This window comes from Temnothorax curvispinosus, unplaced genomic scaffold, assembly GCF_003070985.1.
Source record: "Temnothorax curvispinosus isolate PA1 unplaced genomic scaffold, ASM307098v1 QBEX01006737.1, whole genome shotgun sequence".
NCBI classification, from domain to species: Eukaryota; Metazoa; Arthropoda; class Insecta; order Hymenoptera; family Formicidae; genus Temnothorax; species Temnothorax curvispinosus.
In genome coordinates this window covers 6,667-29,629 of record NW_020216517.1, presented here as the reverse complement: position 1 = coordinate 29,629, position 22,963 = coordinate 6,667, and the positions used below count along the sequence as shown (strand labels likewise).

Below are 22,963 nucleotides of genomic sequence, written 5' to 3'. Positions count from 1 at the left end.
TGTAATGGAATCATATCGATTCAACACAAGAGATTGCACGCATGCACACGTGCGTGCCGGTTATGCGACGGTGATCAGGATGACGGACTCTTCCGACCGGAGTTAAGGAGCGTTTAATTAGAGCAAGTTGAAGCTTGTAGCGCCCGTTCAGCCCAATTTCACACACGAACGCACCTCACGTGAAGAGCGACTCGTTCCCAAGGCGTGAAAAGCGATGAGATAGTCAAGCTCCTTGGCCACGTGGGTTGTCTTATCTACGAAATGAATCTCAGGACACACGCCGAACAAATTCCACCTTCGGTGGTTGCACGGTGCCGGACGATGCGTGCGCACACCTGCGAACAATCGGGAATGCGCATCGCGAAATTTATGCCCCGGGGGAAACCGAAATAAACGTAAGCAACGCTGCCATTTTATGTTAACATTCGCGCGCCCGAGCACCGCTGTAAACAAGCTTTAAGAGCGTCGAATATGCAATGACGAGTCCGAAGAGTTTTACAGCCAAGCAATCGTACCGTTTTACAACATTACAATACACGCAGTTTATGAAAATTAACTAAAAACCAACATCTGATTCTGCATCAATCTCTACATTATATTTTCTTACATACTTTTATACGACAGGATATAAATATATTTATAATCGCTTGAATAAATATTTCTGAACAAAATACTTTAAGAGATATTCGACATTTATAATCAACGTAGTGTTTCATACGTTATAGCATAATCAATTTTCTTTTTTTTTTACTTAAAATGCGAATCGCAAGTAATAATACTAAAATAAAAACCGACAACGAGCGAGGTTGAGGTAAATGGCGCACGAGCTCGCAAATTCCGGGTGGATTTGATCGAAAGGTGTATCTCCATCCGGCGAGCGAATGTGTTTTGTACCTGCACGGTACGGTGGGATCGCGTGTCGAGACGCACTTTGTCCTCCTAACTCCTTATGCCTTATCCAGTCCTTAGCGCGGAAACGCTAATTCGTTGATTATCCTAATGACTGTCAGGGAGTCAGCGGGAAGGAAGCAAAACCACGCGCGCGCCATGAACCCCGTCTTGATTTATTCCGAGCAGGGCCTTTGAACGTGCCGCGGGCTTCTCGTTACGCGTTACGTTTACTCGATCATCATTGTTCCATCGATAAGCCGTTCTTACGCTCGCCCGGCCTTCGGTTTAATTCGCTGTGGGTAACTGCTGTGCAACTGATGTGACTTGCGCGAGTGAGTCGGGAAAACGTGCGACCGATTTGCGAAATTAATTGCCGACGAGCTATATTTTTTTACTGACGTAGTGTCTAATTAATTTCAAGGCCCAGCTTCCCGAGCTCGTTGTGTTTACTATACCAATTTGGATCCGTTAGGAAACGGATGAAACACCAGATGAAACAGCTACGTAATCGTTGTATGATATAATATTGACCTGTGTTGTTAACTGTTAGAAATTGTACTCGAGAATATTTTCGGCTGCCATATGTGCTCGTTTGTTTCTTCAATTAGCTCTGATAATATTGGTAATTACTCAGGTTACATAATTATAATGTTTTATATAACTATAATAATATCACGCTGTGAATCTTTGTTTTTAAATACATTTGATTTATATCTTTAAAAGCACGTGTCTTATGATCGAGACGTAATTGATATCTATGTAATATCTTGTGTAATAAATTCTTTTTTTGCTAATAATACCTGAAGTTGAATCACATTACAATAAAGATAATAAAATAAATCTCTTCCGGATTAAACCTAACGAGTTCTGATGAATCTAATAATTGTACGAACGACACGTAGCATCATAGTAAGGTTTCTTAATTCAACCTGACAAGTGTAATGCCCCAGTTTTATATATATCCTTGTCACCTCTAACTAATTCATATAACAAACTTATAAGATTATTATAGATATATTATTTTATGTTATATGACGCACGTTGAACAACAGACAAAAATCTATATGTTTTATAGCTTTCTAAAAACTATGTTAATTATTATACTTTACTTATTTTTCTTAAACGAAAAAATTATGAAAACAATTCATATACTAACTATAATAATATAATAGAAAAGAAATAAAATAGATGTTATATTAATCGAATTAGGAATAAGTCGTTATTGATATAAATCTAACGGAGCTATTTAATAAACACAAAAATACGATTGTCGCCTAATGCTCGGTCAATAGGTAGATGTCGACGAATTTAAATTATTCTCATTCCATTCGTCACTGCGATAGGGTTTCTTAATTGTACAGGAGTATGACATTAATGCCCTACTTTCGCGCCCTCCAGTTGCCCGCAATTACTTTCACCCTGTGCCATTATCGTAGTGCGCGAGTCGATGGTTAATACATCGAATATTGATGCATTACTATAGCACTAGATACGCTCGGATCTATTATACATGGAAAACTTAAATATCATCGTATATACACACGTGTATACCGACGTGTTTAAGACTATTGAACATTCGAAGAGCTTTGTTCGTTCTTCAGTTCGTTCCTCATAGAGTTTCATACATCCATTATCCACTAAATGATTAAAATCAATAAGAAACTTTTGCTTTGACTTGAATGTCACGACAACTTATAAAGAATTATTGTAGAAATCAATGATTTTATATAGCATTACACTTTTATTGCAGAATATTTAGTAACTAATATATTAATTCTCTAAAATACTTTAAACTATTTTTCCTCTTTCTTCGTAGGTTCGAAATTTAGTTCAATAAATCTTGATAGTTTTCCTATTGCTTTAACAAAAACTACAGTGACGAAAATGATAAATAACTTTTTGGCCTTTTTACAGCGTATAAGTAATACTAAATTGTCTGAGTCTGAGAGATCTTACATATTTCGTTATCTTTTTTTGCGACGATAATAAGGGGCGATAATAAACGCCGAGGTCTTGGATATTAAAATCTCTCTCCTCAAAAGTCCTCGAGTATCTCCTCGGGAACGGATGGAAGTGGTACTTCTGGTATTGTTTGCAGGGTCGGCTTGAATCCTCCTAATTAGAAAATTCTCGTCGCGATCCCACCGTCGTGTGCGCCTTCTTTCTCCGGTGAACCTTTTTATTATACGAGGGCGTAACAAGGGCCGAGGGTGCCTCAGTAATTATTATTCAAATATTTTCCTTTGCCCGTGCCCGCCGCATTAATATTTACAATGCCTTCCCGTTGGCCAACCCCCTGGCTAGGGCTGCTGATCGAGAAAAGAGTTTGCGGTTCAAGCAGACGTTTTCACCTTTCTTATCCCACGTTCCAAAAATGATATATTTACAAGAAAATATCATATTGATTTGAAGTATATATCAATGCGTGTTTCCTTTAGCATTAAATCAATAAAATGGAGTTGAAAAAAATAAAATAAACGGATCTTTACAAAATAATATTCAAAGAAAACAATGAAATTAAACATTATCTTAATAAATTTGCACTTATTGTTAGTATGTAAAATTAAATGTTAGAATATTGGGAGACATACTGCAGTTCGTGAATGTTAATTATTTTGAGATTGTCACAGAGAAATAGTAATTTCCTAATTGATAAATTATTATTTCCACAAAATTAGAGATAATAAAAAAGTTGAGATTTCTCTTATGTTTCAGTTTTCTTATATTTCTCATAGTTTTCTCTAAATTATTTCTGTCAAACTGACATAAAATCAATTAGAACGTCGTGCCTTGTCACTCGATAGCTAAGAAAAGCTTCGCACAAGGTCAATCTCCTTCCGCGACAGAAAGGGAATCCCCGAGTGACTTTTCCATGAGGAGTATATACCCGGGAGCGATTGCATTAAAGTTGTATCACGTTGCGACGTCCGCGTATAAGTTAGGTTCGCGAGATGCGCGCATGCATAAGTGAAGCGGCGTGTTCGCCGCCGAAGAGGCATGATTCCGGTTGCGTCTGACGATCGTAACAAGCCGCGCGCTACTGCACCGTTAGACGAACTCAACCCCGTCTACAATTCCTGGTGGAAAAACGAACCCCCTCGTGCTACCTAACGATGTGCCAACAAAACGCGGATAAAGAGACGAGGAACGTAAGCAGATCGAGGGCAAAGCTGACGAGCGTTACACGCGAAGACGGAATAAAAACGTGGGGTGCTTCGGCGGGAAGCGGGGCGAGAGATAGAGGGGAAGACAAATACGCGGGGCTCGACGAAACACGACGAGCTGAGCTGAGAGTAGCCGGCCGACCGTCGTGAAGACGGTTTTCCTCCCCGTCTTCGAAGAAAGAGTTTCGCCCTCCTTAATTATCCGACTGACAATTATTTTTAACGACTTCGCGATATCTTAACGAGACCTAATCCGCCGACGTGGCGTCCGTTAAAAAGAAGGAAAGCAAATGGGGAGAGGGCAGAAGAGAGTCGAAGGGAAGAACGCGCCATAAGGGGTGTCTTCTTACCGCTTCTTTTTAATCCCTTGCTGAAATCTCTTATTACCGTGCCGTAACATTCTTGCCCCCCCCCCCCCCCGGTGGTCTACCCTCCGGAAAGATTCCGAAGGACCTGCTCTTCTTACGGTTGACTTTGTAACGGCGACACGGATCCGCGCCGTGCAATTAAGGGGCGAATAATAATAATCCTCGTGGCGAATTGAAATTCACTATTGTCGTTCTCTCTTATTTGAACGCCGAAACGAATCCCGGTTCTTTTATTTTCCATAATCTTTAGCACCCAACCGAGAACGCGCTTAAAAATAAATGATTATAAATCGCGTGTCTGAATAAACATATGTTAAAATGTAAAAGCGTTTCAATAAAAGATATATATTGATTTTCACATAAAGATATAAATAAATTACTTAAAACATGGCTCGCACAAGTCAGTCTAAATTGAATTTTAGGGCTAACTCTTACTCGAGAAAAACACTGTATACTTTTTTATTCGTGGATTTAAATCAAGACATTTCCCATAAGAAAAATACAATTACACGAAATCCTTGGAAATGCATATTACCCTGAACGTAACGCAAACAGCAGGAGAAGTCTATTAGCTGATCGCGGCCGCGATCACGTGAGAGCGTCCACTCCCATTTTCGATCCCCATTACCGTACGGTAATCGTCTAATAATTGAAGTGAGGTAATTACCGCACGGATAGGCTACTTCCCACGTCCGGCGCGCCTGGCTCATTAAGTCGTCGCTTAATGATAGTCGCGATCGGTCAGTCCCTGCCCGCTATGGCCACGGCAAAATGCGTAGTCATAACACTCGGCGCCGCATTAGTTGATCCCGTTTCGTTATTTATCGCCGAAGGACCCCGGATTTTACTCTTCCGCGTTAAGCGGGATCCAATGACGCGCCATTAGTCATCTCGCACGTATCCCCACGATATTTATTCGCGGCTGCGATTCGCGCGAGATGAAGACGTTCAGCGCAATAACGCAAGTCCGAGCTGTAATTTGTTCGCTAAACGCCGGATATCTGTTCGCCGGATAACGAAATCCTAACGAGATCCGCTCCGAGCTTCGAGCCACGGAATGGATCCTACCGCGCGTACATTATCGCGCCAGGGTCAACGATGCTCAACGCCGATGCGTATTTATAGAGCTAAATACCAAAGTGCTACCGGATATACACCGCTGCCTCGAGTCCACTTGTCACTAAGGATTACTCGTGTTCCCACTGAGCCTAGCCTGCGACGCTTTGGGCAGGGGCGGATTAGAGGGAATAAACTTTGATGGCAAGCAGATTCTCACGGCCGCCAACCAGCGTCTTCAGTCGCAAGTTCGTGCACAATAATAAATTAATTGAGAACATATATATATAGATACGAATTTTTTACAATTACCATAAAGGGTAACAAAAATAGTAGCTCAACACATGTTAATATTTCTGCTAATAACAAATTCTTATTAAACGATAAAAAATAAAACAATAAGGCAATAATCAAACAATAAGATTATTTTAAGAGTAAAGCGAGAGCTACTTTCTCTGATAACAGAAGTGATAGGACGAGCGATCAATCAAAGATCTATATGCAAGTACGTTCAAGTGTTGGCAAAGTTTTGCATCTCCACAAATCCGCCCCTGTCTCTTTAGGGGGATCTCTGGTACCCTTCGTGCCGGGTCCGCCGCGGCTCTGCATTTAAATAATTAAAGATCCGCCGGGACGGATGGACGCACGGACTCGTCGTATTAATGGGATAATCGAGCGTTCAACGTCGACCGAGAAGTAACGGCTTGCATGGGAGGGAAGGAGGGAAAGAGATCGGTGGTGGTGGTGATGGTGGTGGACGAGTGATAATGATTTTATAGTCAGCTGAACTGTCTGAGGGAGGGGGGTGTGAGACAATTGACTCGATAATACGGGTCTTCCTGCCTGGCACCCGTTGATACCGACGGCGAATCAAGTGCGAACACCCGACCAAGAGAGAAAGAGCGAGAATTAGCGAGAGAGAGAGAGAGAGAGAGAGAGAGAGAGAGGAGGGAGAAGAGAGAGAGAGAACGAAGGACAAGGATAAATGTTCCGTCCGCTAATGACCTCGGTGCCTCTTTAGGGACGGCTCCTCGACTTAGGCTACCGGTCGAAGACCTCTCCACCTCTTTGTCAGATGCTGAGGAATCAAGTACCTGACAGCGAACTCCACCTTCTGGCTCCCGGTGCATCTTCGTCGCGTCCGGAGGCACGATGATGCGAGTGATTCGTCACCTGCGCCGGGAGTTAGAGGTCTAAAAGGCTCGCTAAAGCGCTTGATCCAGATCTGTTCAGTTCATAACGCGCACTTGGTCAGAACGCGACAACCACGAAAATAAAAATAATGAGATAAATTGAAACAGATAAGCGAAATCTGTATGAAAGAAATAATACATGATTTGACGTAAGAGTCGTATCTTTAAAAAATTTGATATAAACCAGAATAATTGAAATCAATTCACTGTTTATATGATATGAGATAGTAATTTGATAATGATTCGTCAAGCGTCAGGGACCAGCAGATGCGAACAGTATTTTACAATCGAACGTGTATTCATCTCCGTTTCTATCAAATTTATTTCCCAAAGTGCAGTGTCATAATGAAATTTTTGAGCAGATTATTACACGAATTATGTATTATGCCACGTACAGCGCTTATGAACATTCGTCCTATCGTTCGTTCACGGTATCTGCTTCATGCTACTATATTAAATGACAGACACAAATGTCAAAGGAACATCTGCCTCTGGCCACACACGGATTTCATATCATGGGTTTCATACGTCTCTGAGATTAAGCGTTATCCAGCAACATCGACATTACCATAATCATTTAACGTGTCTGAATGGACAGCGATATACGATTGATTACGATTTTAGACAAATCGTAGATATAAAAACATGTATAAAATCACTTATCAATGTCGAATATATAATAGGTGTATAAGGAAAATTGACTATCCAGTGCATTTTATTATCTGCTAGAGATAATATAATTAAACATTGATCGCTAATGTAGATAATCTTATGCATTATATATAATTCACTTTTTATACAAATTTCTAAGCAAATTTTGTTCAAGAAAAAAACGAAATATCAGTCTCTGGTAATCTTATCGGCGAGAGGAAGATTCAGAATAAAAAAAATGTAGGCAGAGGAGGAAGAGACATCCGCTTTTGCGTGCGGAGGGCCCGAGCGAGTGCAAAAATAGCCCCGAGACACGTCAATAATTAATTAGCGGAATTTATCGATACGCCGGCGCCGTTATCTTGTCCGATATGCGTACGAAGCGATTTCGTGGCCAAGCCGTGAGATAAGCCGTCGTCAATTCACTCGGGCCTGCCTCGTTCGCGTGGAAATTACGACTTCCTCGTGATTCCCGACATCCAACATTTTCTAAGGGGAACCCGCTTACATCGAACATCGCCCAGGTATTAAAGTCGGCCGGATGGGCAGGTGACTTGTTCGATCTTTGGGCATACGTATCACTTTGTTTACCTTCTTAGCGAATTTATCTCGCACAATGAAGCAATAATTAAGTATAAAATTTAATTTTTTTAAATATAATAAATTTTTCAGATATCTGCATTCGTTTAATATTACATATACATATTTATAATTATTAATTAATTTATCTTGATTATTAATTTTTATTATTTTTATTTATTAATCTTTACTTTTACTTTAGTTTATATAATTAAATGCTCATATTTATTTCGTTGCAATATTTTTATATTAATTAATAACACGAAAAACGCATATATTAATTCGTGAAATTCTTATATTTATATTGTCGTCAGTATTGAAAAGTATAATATTAAATAAAACGCGATTATATATTATTCAAATAGCATTAAAGTATCGCGAAGGAAACACTTCACGAAAACCATAACTATTATTTGTCCGTTTTCGCATTTCTAATCACGTAACTGTAAGATGTCGTATAGCACGGATGCTACGTGTGGATTAAACAAATATTCGAATAAGTTATGACATCTCTCATACCACTTCCCAGAAATATCTTCTCGCCGTGGGTTAATTACAAGAGTGGCTATCGCGATTCTCCGAATATGGCCGAGGCGAAGTATCAGCGCCGTAGCTTACCTCTTCGCCGTCGTTTTAATCGGGATTGACCCGTTTTTAACGAAGCCTCACTCGCCGCACTCTCCGCGCGTCGCTGAGCCATTGATCCTGCGGTGTGTGCCGGGACACGATTTCGACCGTGTCCTCGGGTCCCACATTGGGTCTCGGGGCCCCCGACATCGGGCCTTGACGTCTTAAGCGTGGGGTGAGGCGGCCATCGGGAGAGATAACGAAATTAGCCCGACCGCTAATTTATTTCCTAATTCCCGCGCGAGCGGAGGTGTGAAACAGTCGTTCCGGGCCATGGTATCCACGATAACGGGTCTGGATGAGGAATAAAAAAGAAGAAGAGGATTCCTTCTCGTACGTGGTCGGTCGACGGCGGGCGCGAGAAGGAGAGAGCCGAGAATCGTGAACGAGAGAGGGAAAGAGAGAGATGCGCGGAGAAAGCGCGGGAGAGGCAGGGGGGAGGAGGGAGGAAAGGAGGAAGAGAGAGAACGAGCGAGGAGGAGATAATGCGAAGGCAGGAATGCACGCCCACGTTCACGACGTGTTTTCCTATGTACGTGTGCGGTGGTCACCATGTGAGAACGCGCTAGCGTGCACACGTGGAATGCACCGTTGTGCATACTTCGCGTAACGGGCAGTTATGGACTTCGCTGATCCTCCCTGCGGCACCGACTCCCCTCCGGCGAGATCATTCGCCGCGAAGTCGTGATTTCACCCGCGATGCACTCTGATGGATTGAGCGGGTACGCGCGTCGCGGGCCGTTTAAGATTCCACGTTAATCTGGATCGCCGTTTAATCGACGATTAAACGTGGCCGAGCGGATTCTGATGCAAAGTGGCGAACACGTCCGGATTTGCATATTCACCGTATGGGAAAACCGATCGCGTTTATTACCTTAAGCGATGCGAAATATCACGCGTTTCGCCGCCGCTGATACCATACCGGACCCCAGACGCATTCCGAAGACTTAATCGCGATTTTCTTTCTCTTTCTCTCCTTTTCTATTACGTCACATCCTCTTAGCGCGAAGAAGATAATGACAAGAGGATACACTCTTGGTGATATTAATATATTTACCACTTATTATTCGTGGAGCCAAAATTAGAGAGAAAGAGAGAGAGAGCAGCTTGTAAGACTGAACTAAAATTATTATCTTAGTTTTTAAAAGGATGAAAAAATTAGATACGTGTGATTGCCTAGACAATCAAAAATTGAATATAAAAATATTTCTTATATCCTATCCTCACATCTATATCGGCATAACAATGACTTTTGTAATGCCGTTTTAATAAACAATCTCATAATGTTAATGTAATAATCTTTCTCCAAATTCGATCAATTTGCGCGACAATTTCGTCATTTTCTACATTCGCCGATCTGCGAAGTGACCGTCACTCGATGTCATGCCATTTCGAATGGTGACAGTGACGCGCATGACGGATTGCACCTCCCAAACAGCCATTAAAATTCTTGAACGCGCTAACTAACGACATTCTCGATTATTCTGTTCGACGGTCCTCGAATGGGACTTTATGGCTGCCAAGATATAGAGACTTATATCTACTTACCAACGGAGTCCAGGTATTGGCTCTGACACGGAAACTCGCTCGTAAATTCCCGCCGAACAAATTTCCAGCATATGTCGCAGCAATCTTGAGGCCAGCGGTTCTCACGCGTGAGGAATCCACGGAGGGCAAAGCTTCTCAAATCTGCAACAATTAAACAGAGCAACCGAATTAAAATAAAAATACGTTAAAAGACTTGTAAAAGCAATTGTTTGACAAGAGAATTTTTCAACTATCAATTACATAGTTTAAGAAATAAAATTTATTATTTTATAGATATGGCTTACTTTATAAGCAACTGATTTAATTATTTAACTAAATTAAATCTAAATAGCGCAATATATGTAAACTATATAAACTATCACGTATATTTTGATATACAAAAATATTTTAATATTTTTACATGAAAGAAGAATTTTATGTTTATGCATACAATTCTTTTAAAATTGAGATCCGAACACAATGAGTATATGCGAATTTTATTATTAATTATTTATAAATAAAGCCCCGAAAGTTCGTTTCAAGTAGAAGTTATATCTGCGCGTATTGAGCACCGTATAAATGCGCTTTATTAGTATCACGGTCAGAATAATTCCCAGCGCAAAGGATTAAAGCATAGTGGCATGAAATTAAATAATGAGAGTTCGTCGCAATGACGACCACTGGGGACTTGGGAGCGGCCGGCAATCAGAATCTCGCGCGGGCGCGCGCGTACACGCCGGTCACACATTTAAACAAAAACACACATCGCGACTCGTACTGAGGCACTACTATCTCAATCCGTACGCAAATGAGCCCCTCCGAGAGGACGAGACGAAAGTGATGCGCGTGCAGAGACGCGCGTGTGCGTTTCTTCTCCGTGCATTTGCACGCGTGTACACACACGCATACACGTGCGGCAAAGGCTCCGTGACCGCCGTGGAGGAGAAGGTGACGGAGGACGGAAAAGGGAGGACGAATCAGAGCCACTCAAAGAAATAACCAGTGCTCATTAAGAGTAATAATCCCTCTCCTCGATCGTTTCGATTGTTTCAAGGGTGTCACACGGAGATCGTCCGGCTGCGCCGCTGCGCGTTATATATTTAACAATCTTTCTTATTATATTATATACCTTCGCTGGGCGATCCGCGCGGTGGAGGGCCGACGGCGAAGGAGGAAGTCTATCGGCTAAAGAAATCACGTCGTTTAGCAACTCCCGTTTCCTCCGGCTGAGTTATGCCGCACGAGATTCAGCGGGATGACAAAAAACGTCATTGTTCATCGACCCTAGAGAACTCGATCGCGGGAAAGTTGATTTATCGAGAATATTTTTAGCATTCCAAAGTGCACTGAAGAGTTGCCACGCAAAAGCACAAATTTATCAGTTCGATAACTTTTAATCGATAAGACTTGGGAAGACGTTTTTTTTCTGGATATATAAAAATCCTTGTACATACTCGTATATATCAAATACTTGTACGTATCGATGATAAGTGGCAATAATAAAGTCATTTTGCCTTCATCTTAGACGGTTTAACGTTTTGTAAATGGAAATGCTCGTTCAATGAGTTCCACAAAATAAACAAGAAATAATTTCATAAATATTCGCGTGGATGATTAAGTTGAACTTGAGCAATGGCTCGTGATTTTTGCGTTTCGCATGTAACGATATTCTAATTCCACAATAACACCCATAGTTCGCCACGTACACGTTATTTACGACGTGAGCGCTCGATGATCATTATTCAGCCGATTATATCAAACAAGAAGAGCGAGCTGCCTCCGATACCGCGGACAAGCGAGTCCGTGGGCCGGCGGTAATGAATTTGCCACATTCCCGTGAACGCTGCGGAGCCGTAAAGGGAGCAGACGAGCGACCAGAACTATACACCGTGTCCAATGTTGTTGCGCTAATCCCCTATTTATCCGTAACACTTTTCTCCCTTCTTTACTGCACATGGCCGTGCCTCCTCTTTCCGAGAAGGGCTCTTTCGATGGCGGAACATAAAAACGCGGATTATTTGCTCGCCCGATCGAGGTGAACCATAATCCACGTGAGCGCGAGATACGCGAGAACGAAGAAGCGAGGTAACTGATTGTGAGAGAGGCGAAGAGATATAGAAAGAGAAGTGTTAGTCAAACAGTGGATTGCCGTGCGTGTGCCAGGGATTCTCATTAGACGACAAAGAGAGAACGGAACCGGGCGCGGACGGGGTCCTGGTACTCCGGTCTCTCTCTCTCTCTCTCGCCGTCTAATAACTATCAATTCCACGCCGACGTTGAGAGACGAACTGGAAGAACGGGCGGAAAAAAGACAGTGAGAGCAAGAACGAGAGAAAGAGGGAGAGAGAAAGAGCTCTTGTCGCCCGTCGCCCTCCTCGTCTTCCTCGTCCTCCTCCCACCAGCTCTGATAATTACAACCGAGCGTCCAACGAATGAGCAGGGGTATCATTAACACTTCCTGCCTCGTAACGACTCCTCATCTGATACACGATACGCGCGATATAGCCGCGCGCGTCACTGCGTAAACCTGTCAACCCGCCTAATCGACGTCGACGCACCGCGTCCTTCCCTCGGTCCTCGCGATTGCGCGCGCGTTGCATCACACATCCGATTAAACGTTGGCTGGACTAGTTCGATGGCGTATTTTACGCTTCTTTCTATCTGCATACCCGACCAACATTTTCAAACAATAAAAAGAAATTAAGAGGGAGAGAGAGAAAGAGCAACATCCCGCGGCGCGTGATCCTGAAATTAGAATTAATCATCCTGCCGAGGCATATCTGGAGAGCCTCTCGATACACAGACTTCGGACTATCGGACTATCCTTCTGGCCCTCGAGACGGCCGCAGGAATTATCCCGTCAATGCGCATCGGCCCGCGGGCCTGCTAATAACTACCAATTTACCTGTCTCGCTCGGGCGAAAACAGGTTCCGCATAAATTCTCCCCCGTTTACGTCGGGGATGCTATTATGACAACTAAGTTGGCACAAATCAATTACGCACGAATGTGCCATCTAGACTCCGCTATCTAACCCTTACAGAACTCAGGTAACTTTTAGAATCCTATATTCTCTTTATGTTGATGTCGAACGCGAATCCCGGCGTTTATGGTAATCTCGTAAATGGGTCCCGAGTCCCGACGAAGACCACCGTATAATTACAAATATTTTTCACAGATATTCATACGCGAAGCAATTCAGATGCGTCGTTTTAAGATACTGTCATTCGTTTTTTTCCCCTCCGCAAATTGCTCTTGCGTTACGAAGGCTGAGAATAGCCAAGATTAGTGCCATGATATCAAACTTGTATGAATGCGCGTAAAACGAGCCGATTACTTTAAAAGCAGTGTGAGTTCAGTTTCGAGATAAGACAGATGCGGGGCGGTAATAATTTTGGCGACATACGCGAAACTGGACTGACGCGGCAATCAAAGGCAAACGGCTCGTGCAGACGATCTATTAGGAACGAGTCCCTATTGCGTTCTATTCTAACGAGAACCGATTACGATTTGCTTTCAGTAGCGGCTGCGGGCTTGAGCGGCGGTCTACTCGGGAGCGCTATGATGCCGCTGCACGTGGAGGGTGGCGCACAGGTGCAGGTGCCGCGGGCCCTGATGCAAGCGTTCCTGCAGCAGGATCCGAATCATCCGGGCCTGGAGACGGTCCGTTTGCCGGCCCCGTCGTGCGGTGCCGACGAGAACGGACTGTCCCAGCACTGTCGCGAGGTGGAGACCGAGCTGTGTCTCGTCTGTCGCCGTTGCGGCCGCGCGTATCCGCAGGAGTCGTCGCTGCTGGCGCATCAGCGATCCTGCTACCTAGGCAATCAGCAGCGTCGTGGCGCTCTGCGCCTCGTGCAGGTGCGTTACGCCTGCTCGTTGTGTGAGTCCGGCATATCAACGCGCACCTACACAACCGTAAGCGAGTGGCGTCGTCATGCAGAGACGCTACAGCACCGGGCGCGTCTCGAGGCTGTCCAAGAACGCCAACAGCAGCACCAGCAACAACAGCAGCAGCAACAATATGACGGCGGCGCGCAATCCGGGGAGGAGACAAACCCGCTTACCGACGAGATGGAGGACGTTGTCAATCAGATCACCCTATTGGCAGCTCGAGCGGCCGCCGAGAGCACGACTGGTCAGTCACAGGCCAGTGACAGGGCCGGGCAGGACAACAACAATGGACCCGATGCCAAACGGCAGAAGCTGATGCAAGAAGTCACCGCCCTCGCAGGCGCACGTTAAACGCCACCAAACCGAGCTCGGGGACTGATCTACCATCTCTCTCAAAGGCAGGGAAGTTGCGCGCGAAAAATGGCACCAAATAACAATAGAAAGAAACTGCAAGAGTAAAATATAAGAGAAGATGGGCGGAGGAGGGAAAGACGAGAACCTATGGACGTCGCTTGGAGGAGGTCGGACTCGAGGACGTCGCAGTGAACGAGCCAATGTTCCTAACCGGCGATGAACGGGCAGGCACGGGTGTCCATCTCGACGGAGCACCCCGTCGGGGGCATTTGCCCCGTGGCGGTAGGAGAGGGGGCAGGAAAGGGAGGCACATTACTCAGGCACGAACGGCGGACGATCATTCGTTTTCTCTCTTAATTTCGTCGTTTATGCACCGCCAGCACACAACCATCCTCCACCGCTTCCCTGCCCCCTAGCCCCGCGCCCCCGATTCGCCTATTATTTTTGTAACGCGAATCCCGCGCAGCGCGCGCCGTGAAGATGCGCGCTCTCCAAAGTTCCTCTCGTAGCACGAAAAAAAAAGAAAAAGAAAAAAAGATTATTAAATTAAAAAAAGAAAGGTGGCAAAAGAATAGAGAGACTCGACGAAGACGAGCTAGTCTGGTGGAATCGACTGGAGAACGATCGAACGAACGAGAAATCCTCCTTGCTGGGTAGCCAACAATCGGTCGATCGGTCGATCAGTCAGCGGCTCGATCGGATCGAGCCGATTTTTGGGTGCACGTCTCGGAACGATGTGCGCGATACGTTTCCAGGAGAGGAGAGTACGGGAAGTTCCGGAGGGAAAGTGCGTCGTGCGACGCGGAACGACACGCGTCGAGGTGGGCTAACTTAAACGTTCCTATGTAAAGTAATAATAAAGATTTAAAGCAGAGTTACTAAGAAAAAAAAGAAAAAGAAGCAGGAAGATAAAAGCGGACGCTATTAGGCGCGGCGTAGTAGGGTAGATGGTGCGCGGCGCGCGAAACTGAAAACGCCGCCATCGTTACGAATACGTACGTACATATTCATATATATATATATATACATACATCTATATATATATACACATATACATATATATATATATATATAGATATCTGACTGTCTCTATCACTCTCTTTCTCATTTTGACGCGCGTGTGCACGTGGCTTTCCACGGACCTGTGTGTATGTGGACCTGCGCGTGTGCGGGTGTGTATGTGTGCGTGCATGCGTGCGTACGTGCATGCGTTGTGTATGTATGTGTGTCGCGAATCGTTCAGCGACTTCGACGGCGATCGTGGAAAAGGTAATAAAAAGAGGAACGCTTTTCGGGAAAGCGACAAAGAAGGATAATTCAAGAAGCATACACACACACACACACACACACACACACACGATACTCTTTCTCTGCAATTTTCTCTGCCATTCACAAATACTTACATACATATAAACAGGTAACGCACACACAACACAACACACACACACATGACAGACGCGCACTGTACACACGTGCACAACGGGCTTGGCACGTACGTTTTTTTTTACGTTATTTCCCATAATTTGATAAAAAAGAAAAACGTAATAAGATGGCGGACGGAAGGGAAAACGACGGTATATAAGGCGGCATAATAAACCCCCGGTGTGCCCGTCATCGTCACGATTCGCGTGCACGAACGAGCAAGCAAGACCCAGAAACATGGTTCCTATATTTAATAAATTATATTTATTACGCTAAACAAATGATTAGTAACAACGTTAATGATAATAATAATATTAATAATAATAAGAGTAATAAAATAATAATAATGAAACTAGTAATAATAATGATAGTAATAACGATAGGTATTAGAGGGCTGTCGGTAGCTATAACGATTATCGCTAAGCAAAGCTCGATAATCGAACAACCGATTGACACACATCGACGCACGGGATGGGGGATAATAGGAGGGTGGCCCGGCACCATAGAATCTTACCTCTATGTCCTCTGACTTTGCTCTCCCTCTTTTCCACAGTCTCGCGCGAGCAAATAAAAGAATAGAGCGGTACACGTACAAGAACCGAACTGTATTGCAAACGTCTGGAAATCAAACTCAAATCGTATACGCACGTGCAACGTAGCATAAGTGAACACTACGACTCTTTATTTGATCTTTATTCGTGAACAGATAATCGGCCAAATATTGTACTGGGTGAAATCTAAACACTCTAGTGATGTAATCTGGAATTTTTTAATAGAACAAGGTGAATTTTTTAAATTTAGATACGGCGGTTATATAGGGATAAAAATTTCAAAAATCTCGCGCATTTAGACGAAAATATTTTAGAAATACAAACATCGTCCCGGATCATAGGTTGGGGAAGAGGGAGGAGAAAGAAAATTGCACCGTTTCGAACAGCAACAAAAGGGTGTAAAATCGAGAACGACAAAGAATTCACTACTAGCTGTAAGTTACGGATAAATTACGATTAAACTATAGAATATAAGGGGAAAGAGGGTGAGGAGGATGGGTACATGCGCGTCGATAGAAACGATACATAGACACACAAACACACACTCTCACGCATATAAGTATATATACAGAAGAGAAGTATGTATATATATATGAAAAATGAAGTGAATGAATAAGAAGAAAATATATATTTAAGTAGACAAATATATATATATATATATACATATATAAATATATATATAAATATATATATATATATATATATATGATGTTGTGACGTACTAGAATCCTCGCGGATGCTATCCGGAACGATGACGTGTCTACACGCGTACGTACGTCGTGTTCCTCGCTCTAGAAGCTCACTCTAGAAGAAACGAAAGTTCGCGCATACAATGCGGCGCGTATGCGAAGCTACAGAATGCCGGAAGTGCCACCGGAAGTGCAAAAGAAAAAAAATAAGCAAAAGAAAAAGATACCGTGGCGTGTTTTTACGTGCTGCAGTCTTGAATTTACGTGAATCATTAGGTTAAAAAAAAGGGTATACCGGAGAAAAAACAAGGGTGTCGCGTGGAACGGAGAGCGATGTGGGGGATGCCGGACAGAGAAATGCACTGACGAATGGGCGCGTTCGTCTCTGGGGGTAAGGGGGCTCTCGGAGAAAGCAGGGGAGGGGGTCTGAGATCCGAGGACGTTAAAAAAAAAAACACGTGGTCGTTAAGATCAAACGAAACGCGAAGTAATAACTATTCCTAAGGTACTAAGCAACTCTCGAGGTTCCTGTCTGCAAAAGATGCTTTTCTAACGTAACGTTGGTAACGACGATTATTAATATTATATTTGAATTATTATTATTATTATGATTATAGATTACGATATTATATTTACATATATGTGGTCATGTATTGATTATTATCTATATAAACGTTACAGCGTTGAACTAGCGTACATTTAACACACGTACATGTTCCAAAAAGTGACACGAACGAGAACATTTGTGCACATACACGCGTATACATATACATCTATACACATACCCGCACTCGTATACTACTACCGAGAACACCTAATCGAATCGCTATTATCGAAATTTTCAGCCGATCGTCTTTCCGACCGGCACGATCCACCTTTACAGGACGTACCGGGAAAAAAAAAGAATCCAGAGCGGAATCTCTCTTCGTACGAACCGATACCTCGCAAAATAAGACAATTAACGGGTGTGATCAAGTTGTAGAATTAATTAAGGCGATCGCCGCGGAATCGCGTGTGCGCGCTCGCGTTTGGCGACCGCGAATCCGTACTGTCTTCAGGATCTTTGCAAACGATAACTCTATCACTACCACTAGCACGAGGCAAGATGTTCCAAAGAAAAAGCGCCCAGGACCTCAAAGCCGCGGCGCTAAGACTGTGAGAGAGAAGCGAAATTTATTTCCCTTCGCTGCGAAATTTCCTACATACGTATAGTAAAATCATAGAAGGGCGAAAATATGCACTTGAACGCACAAGACGATGCGCCTCGGCCCGGTATCCATCGCGATCTTAGTTTTTTCTTAGTAATTTGCTCGCGAGAGACACAGAGGAGAGCGACGCGTTGCAAGGACCGTAATATTCGTTAATACAAATTATAAACACGCGTATATACACGCAACACAGACAAATTAACGGGAATACACAAGCGCGCGCACACACATACAAACAAACAACATAAAAACACACATCCACACACACTGAAATCGAATTTTGCGTATGAACTCGGAGCTACACATCGCATACGAGCGTGACTCTCAAAACGCGGCTACGTACGTGCGCGTGTACGCAAAACCGGCGCGTCGGTTTTGGCGTTTTGAGTTTCGAGTACGGAGATTGCGTGATAGAGTAACCGAACCTCGCTAGCTGTTCCTAAAAATCAACAATGAGTGAGTGATAAGTGTGCGCGAATTATGTAATGGAGTGATGAGCTAACGATACGAGAACGATATGTGAGGAAACGAATGCTATATACATATATATATTACTGCGTTGCGGAAGGATTAAGCGCGGCCGACGTCACCGATGCTATTTTCCGTCGACACACGGCCACCCTCGCTAACCATTGACAATCCCCCCCCCCCTCTCTCTTCTCGCGAGCGCCGAATGCGGTCGGGATCGCGCGTGACGCCGATCGATCGCAAAGATCCATCGAGGATGCATTTTTACAGAGAACTTTTCGCTCGACGCGTCGAAGAGAGAGAGAGGTGACGATTGGAACAACTTGCAAACTCCCGCTATACTTTCATGCACTCGGTAACAATGGCCGTGCCATGCTCGACGAGCGAACAGTCGGAATATCGCGTCGGTGGAACCGTCCGACGACGGAAAAGGCTACGGTGATCGTCGAAGTTTTTCATTTTTCTAATCTCGTTGAGTTTTTACGGAAATATGTTGAACGTGTCTATTTATTATTAACTCTATTAATTGCTATTGTGACTATTATTGCAATTATTACTACTATTGCGATTATTATTGTCATAATTATTATTATTATTATCATTATTATTACGTTATTACACTATTATCATTATTAGTATGATTATTATTACATTATTGCCGATTGACTTGCGAGAATTTGTTCGTGCGGTACTTGATTGACTATTAATTAATAATGGATACTAATTGATAACGATAGCGACTAATTCTTGTGAGAGATTGCCATGTGTATATCTATATGTACTCACTACGGGGCACCGTCAGCCGCGCGTGGGTCCGCACACCCACCGATGGCGCGGGACACCCGAAACGCCGGCCCGGGCAACCTCGACGATGTTGGCGCCGCGCGTCGGCTCGGCCCGCGATCGACGAATCGAGCGTGATCGACGAACAAAATCCGGAATCCCATCTCTTTGGACGCCCTGGATAGACGGGACAAGCGCCTCTCTTTGCGCCTCTCGCCGGGCTCTTTTTGTAAAACGCGGAGACGCAAACAGATCGGCGACGATCGCGAGAGTGTCGAATTTGGGGAACAACGGCGACGTTAAAGTGACGCGCGGACACGTGTAAACGCATTCATTCAAAAGTGACCGGCAGGACGAAGTACCTTTTACGCTTTTTAGCTCGAGAATAATATACGCGTGTGTTTTACCGCGAGGAAAAGGGGACTGCGCATTGCGCCACAACGGAGAGATGCGCAGCGTACTTTTCCGCGACTAGATACGTTCCGTTGCGTTTCACCGTACCTTCGACACATTAAATATACGTATATCGGTATATCGCACCTTTGGTTCTAGCCAATCGGGATGTTCCACGCGTACTCGTTTCATTGAACTTTCGTTTAACTTGGCTCGTCGCGTCGGTACCCGCGAGGGTAACGATTTCACGCGATCGATGATCGAGCGGGGGACGAGAGATAGCAGAGCGAGCTCGCGTTCTCGCCTGGTCATCGCTCCGAGACTTACGCACATTCTCTCGCGTCCTGTGTACAGACTTATTATTATCCATTTATACGCGTAAACGGTATTGGTCCGGATTTTGTAACGGCGACGAAGAAGGGATATGTATGCGCGTGCCACACGACGATTATCACAACGGACGAACACGGTTGTACTGGTACACGCGCGAAGAGATGGCAATACACACGAGCGTATACAGCAAAACGCGTGCGAGCCCCGAAGACGGAAGGAAAAAAAAACGAGAAAAAACGGGAAGATGAAAAAAGCGGTAGAGCCGCAATCGGAGGCGCCAACATCGTGCGGAAAAAACGGGCACGGTGCAATCATGTTCCTATTAGGTTTCATATCTAAGCGAGTAATTAATTATACCAGTAAATATAATGATGATGATGAAGGACACGATGATATATATTATTGGATATATATACACATACATGTTGTATATGTATATATACGACATAGCATAGTCTACGAATTTCCCGAACCCTCCAACCTTCCTCTATCTCTCTCTTTAAAACCAGAGACAAAGTGGCGTATGTAATCGCCATACACATGGTCTCTATTCACGAACGCGCATGCATATACGTCTGCATAGACAAAGCAATTCGCAACGGGCGCAATTTTGCAACGAGCGAACTAAACTTTTTCCTTGTTTCCTACCTAGTCTCTATTCTACCTGTCTCTGAGCACTGACATCGATTAGTTACCATAAAACCATTTTAAAACTCCTCAGCTTTCGGTTCCAACTGGATTTGATCGATATACAGGCTACAGCATGTCCTCTTGGAAGCTTTATCTTCGTCTCAATGAAAAGCGTGCAGAAATCGAAGGATAACGTGATGGCGTCGATGGCGATAAAAGAAGAAGAAAGAAGATTGCGAGGAAAATAACACTTTGTTCCTAATCCAAAGTCAACGTAGTCATTGAGTTAACTTTATTCAGATTTTGCTTAAAATATCTCTTGCAATATTTAATTGCAATATTTTATTCTATTCCCATTCTTAATTTTCTTTCCTTTAATATAAAATTATTACGATAACTATTAAACCTAATGGATCAATCACAATGCAATAATTAATCAAGAACTTAAAGACGCGAAGAGAAAATTAATCACGTTTATTAACATTATCAATTGGATATATTCCGTAAATATAATTTATTAAAAATTTTCAACAAATAATAAGATAGTGCACCTCGTGCAAAAGTAAACCGATGTCGTGTTCTTAAGGGAAATAGATAGATATTAAAGGCATTAGAGGAACCAAAAGAGAAATAAAAACGCAGACTCGATACATTCGAGCCACGATAAGCTGTCAAATTACCTCTAAAAAGTTCGCAGAATTACATGACAACGCTGCCGAAAATTTCATCAGCGTCTGACCGCGAACATTGTCGCGGACGCGCGAGCTGTCAAGCGGCACTGCCATTCTATTACGCTGGATTTCATTTTATTTCCGGCTTGCGAGGCACCCCATTTCCGGACGGCGAGTATTAGTTCACCCGCAATTTGCATAGAGACACGAAACACGCTCGCTTGAAGAACCAATGTCGCGTGATAAACTCGCTTATCGGCAATGCCGGCGACGACTTGACTGCCGTATTTTCAATCACGGGCTTGCAATCGCGTCGCTCGACACGACGCGTGACCGACCGTGTTCACGCCGTAAATAATTTTGTCGATTATCACATACGAGATCTGTTTAAAAAATTAGCGAACTTGTTTATTTATGCAACAATTTGAAGGCTCGTCAAGGCTCGTCAAGATTGATGTCACGTGACGGAAGAACCTGTGTTCTAATCTAAAAATAGATACCGCGTGCAGCGCTTTATCTTGTTTACTTTTTATGCAGTGTGGTTTTATTTGTGAACGTGTAAGGTGCGGTTCGCGAATTTTTAGAGCGATCGATTTCTATGTGAAATCGACGTGTGAACATTAAATCTTGTTTTAAGCTCGGAAAATCATTCACTGAAACTTATGAAATGTTAAAGCAGGTTTATGGCGGCTGTCGACGTTGACGGCCGGCTTGAACGTGGATCGTCGACCTATTGATAGCCGACCACTCTTTTAAAGCCTTCGTACCATTCATAACACTGTGTACGATTCATGCACTGTTCACCGTGCACCTTATACGCTCACGAACAAAACCACACTGCACAAAAAGTAAACAGGATAGAGCGCTGCACGTGGTGGCTATTTTTAGAATAAAGACCTCTCTCTCTCACGTGATACCAGTGGCCTTGACGCTCCTTCAAATTAGCGTTTAAACAAAGAAATTCGCTAATTTTTTTAACTTTATATATCGCAAAAAAATATAAATAATGTTTCACATCAGTCAACTAAAAATCGATTATTTATCTAATCGGCCAATGCTCTCGTGTACAGCGATTGAGTAGGAATCGGGAATTGCATTCGAAATAATCATCGTTAGTACGAATCTTCGAATACATCTTCCATTACATGTTGCATTCCTCTCGTCCTCACCAAACTGCAAATTTATTTGGTTTATGGAAACCCAAGGAAAAGAAGTCAAACTGTACTGAATCTGTACCGAATCTCAACGTATTCTATTAAATCCTAGTTTATCAGAAAATCGATATTCCTGCGTGTTCATTGTTTCTTTGGGTCCCTCAGGGATGACGATGCTGGTTTTAATGCGTTTTTTAATGTCGTTTAGTTTGCTTCTTTCGAAAATCGAGGTTCTCGCTTTTTCGTTGTATATTTCTTGGCAAGACAAGAAGATTCGTTCTTCGATGAAAGCTATTACGGTAAGTACAGATTTTAACAATTTTAATAAACCACACTTTTGTACGATTAAAACTTGTCACAG

General features: G+C 43.4%; 1 protein-coding gene across 3 annotated transcripts in view; it reads left to right on the top strand.

Moving 5' to 3' along the window:
- The window catches only part of LOC112456284 (zinc finger homeobox protein 3), a 136,489-nt gene extending 119,617 nt beyond the window's left edge, over positions 1-16,872 (top strand). Inside the window, exon 6 of one of the 3 annotated variants that reach the window (XM_025018713.1) lies at positions 13,576-16,872. In XM_025018713.1, coding sequence (XP_024874481.1) covers positions 13,576-14,297 — 722 coding nt within the window. In that variant the 3' untranslated portion in view covers positions 14,298-16,872. The remainder of the gene's footprint in view (positions 1-13,575) is intronic. The other 2 variants (XM_025018714.1, XM_025018716.1) reach the window with 2 other exon arrangements.
- The last annotated feature ends 6,091 nt before the right edge of the window (positions 16,873-22,963 follow it).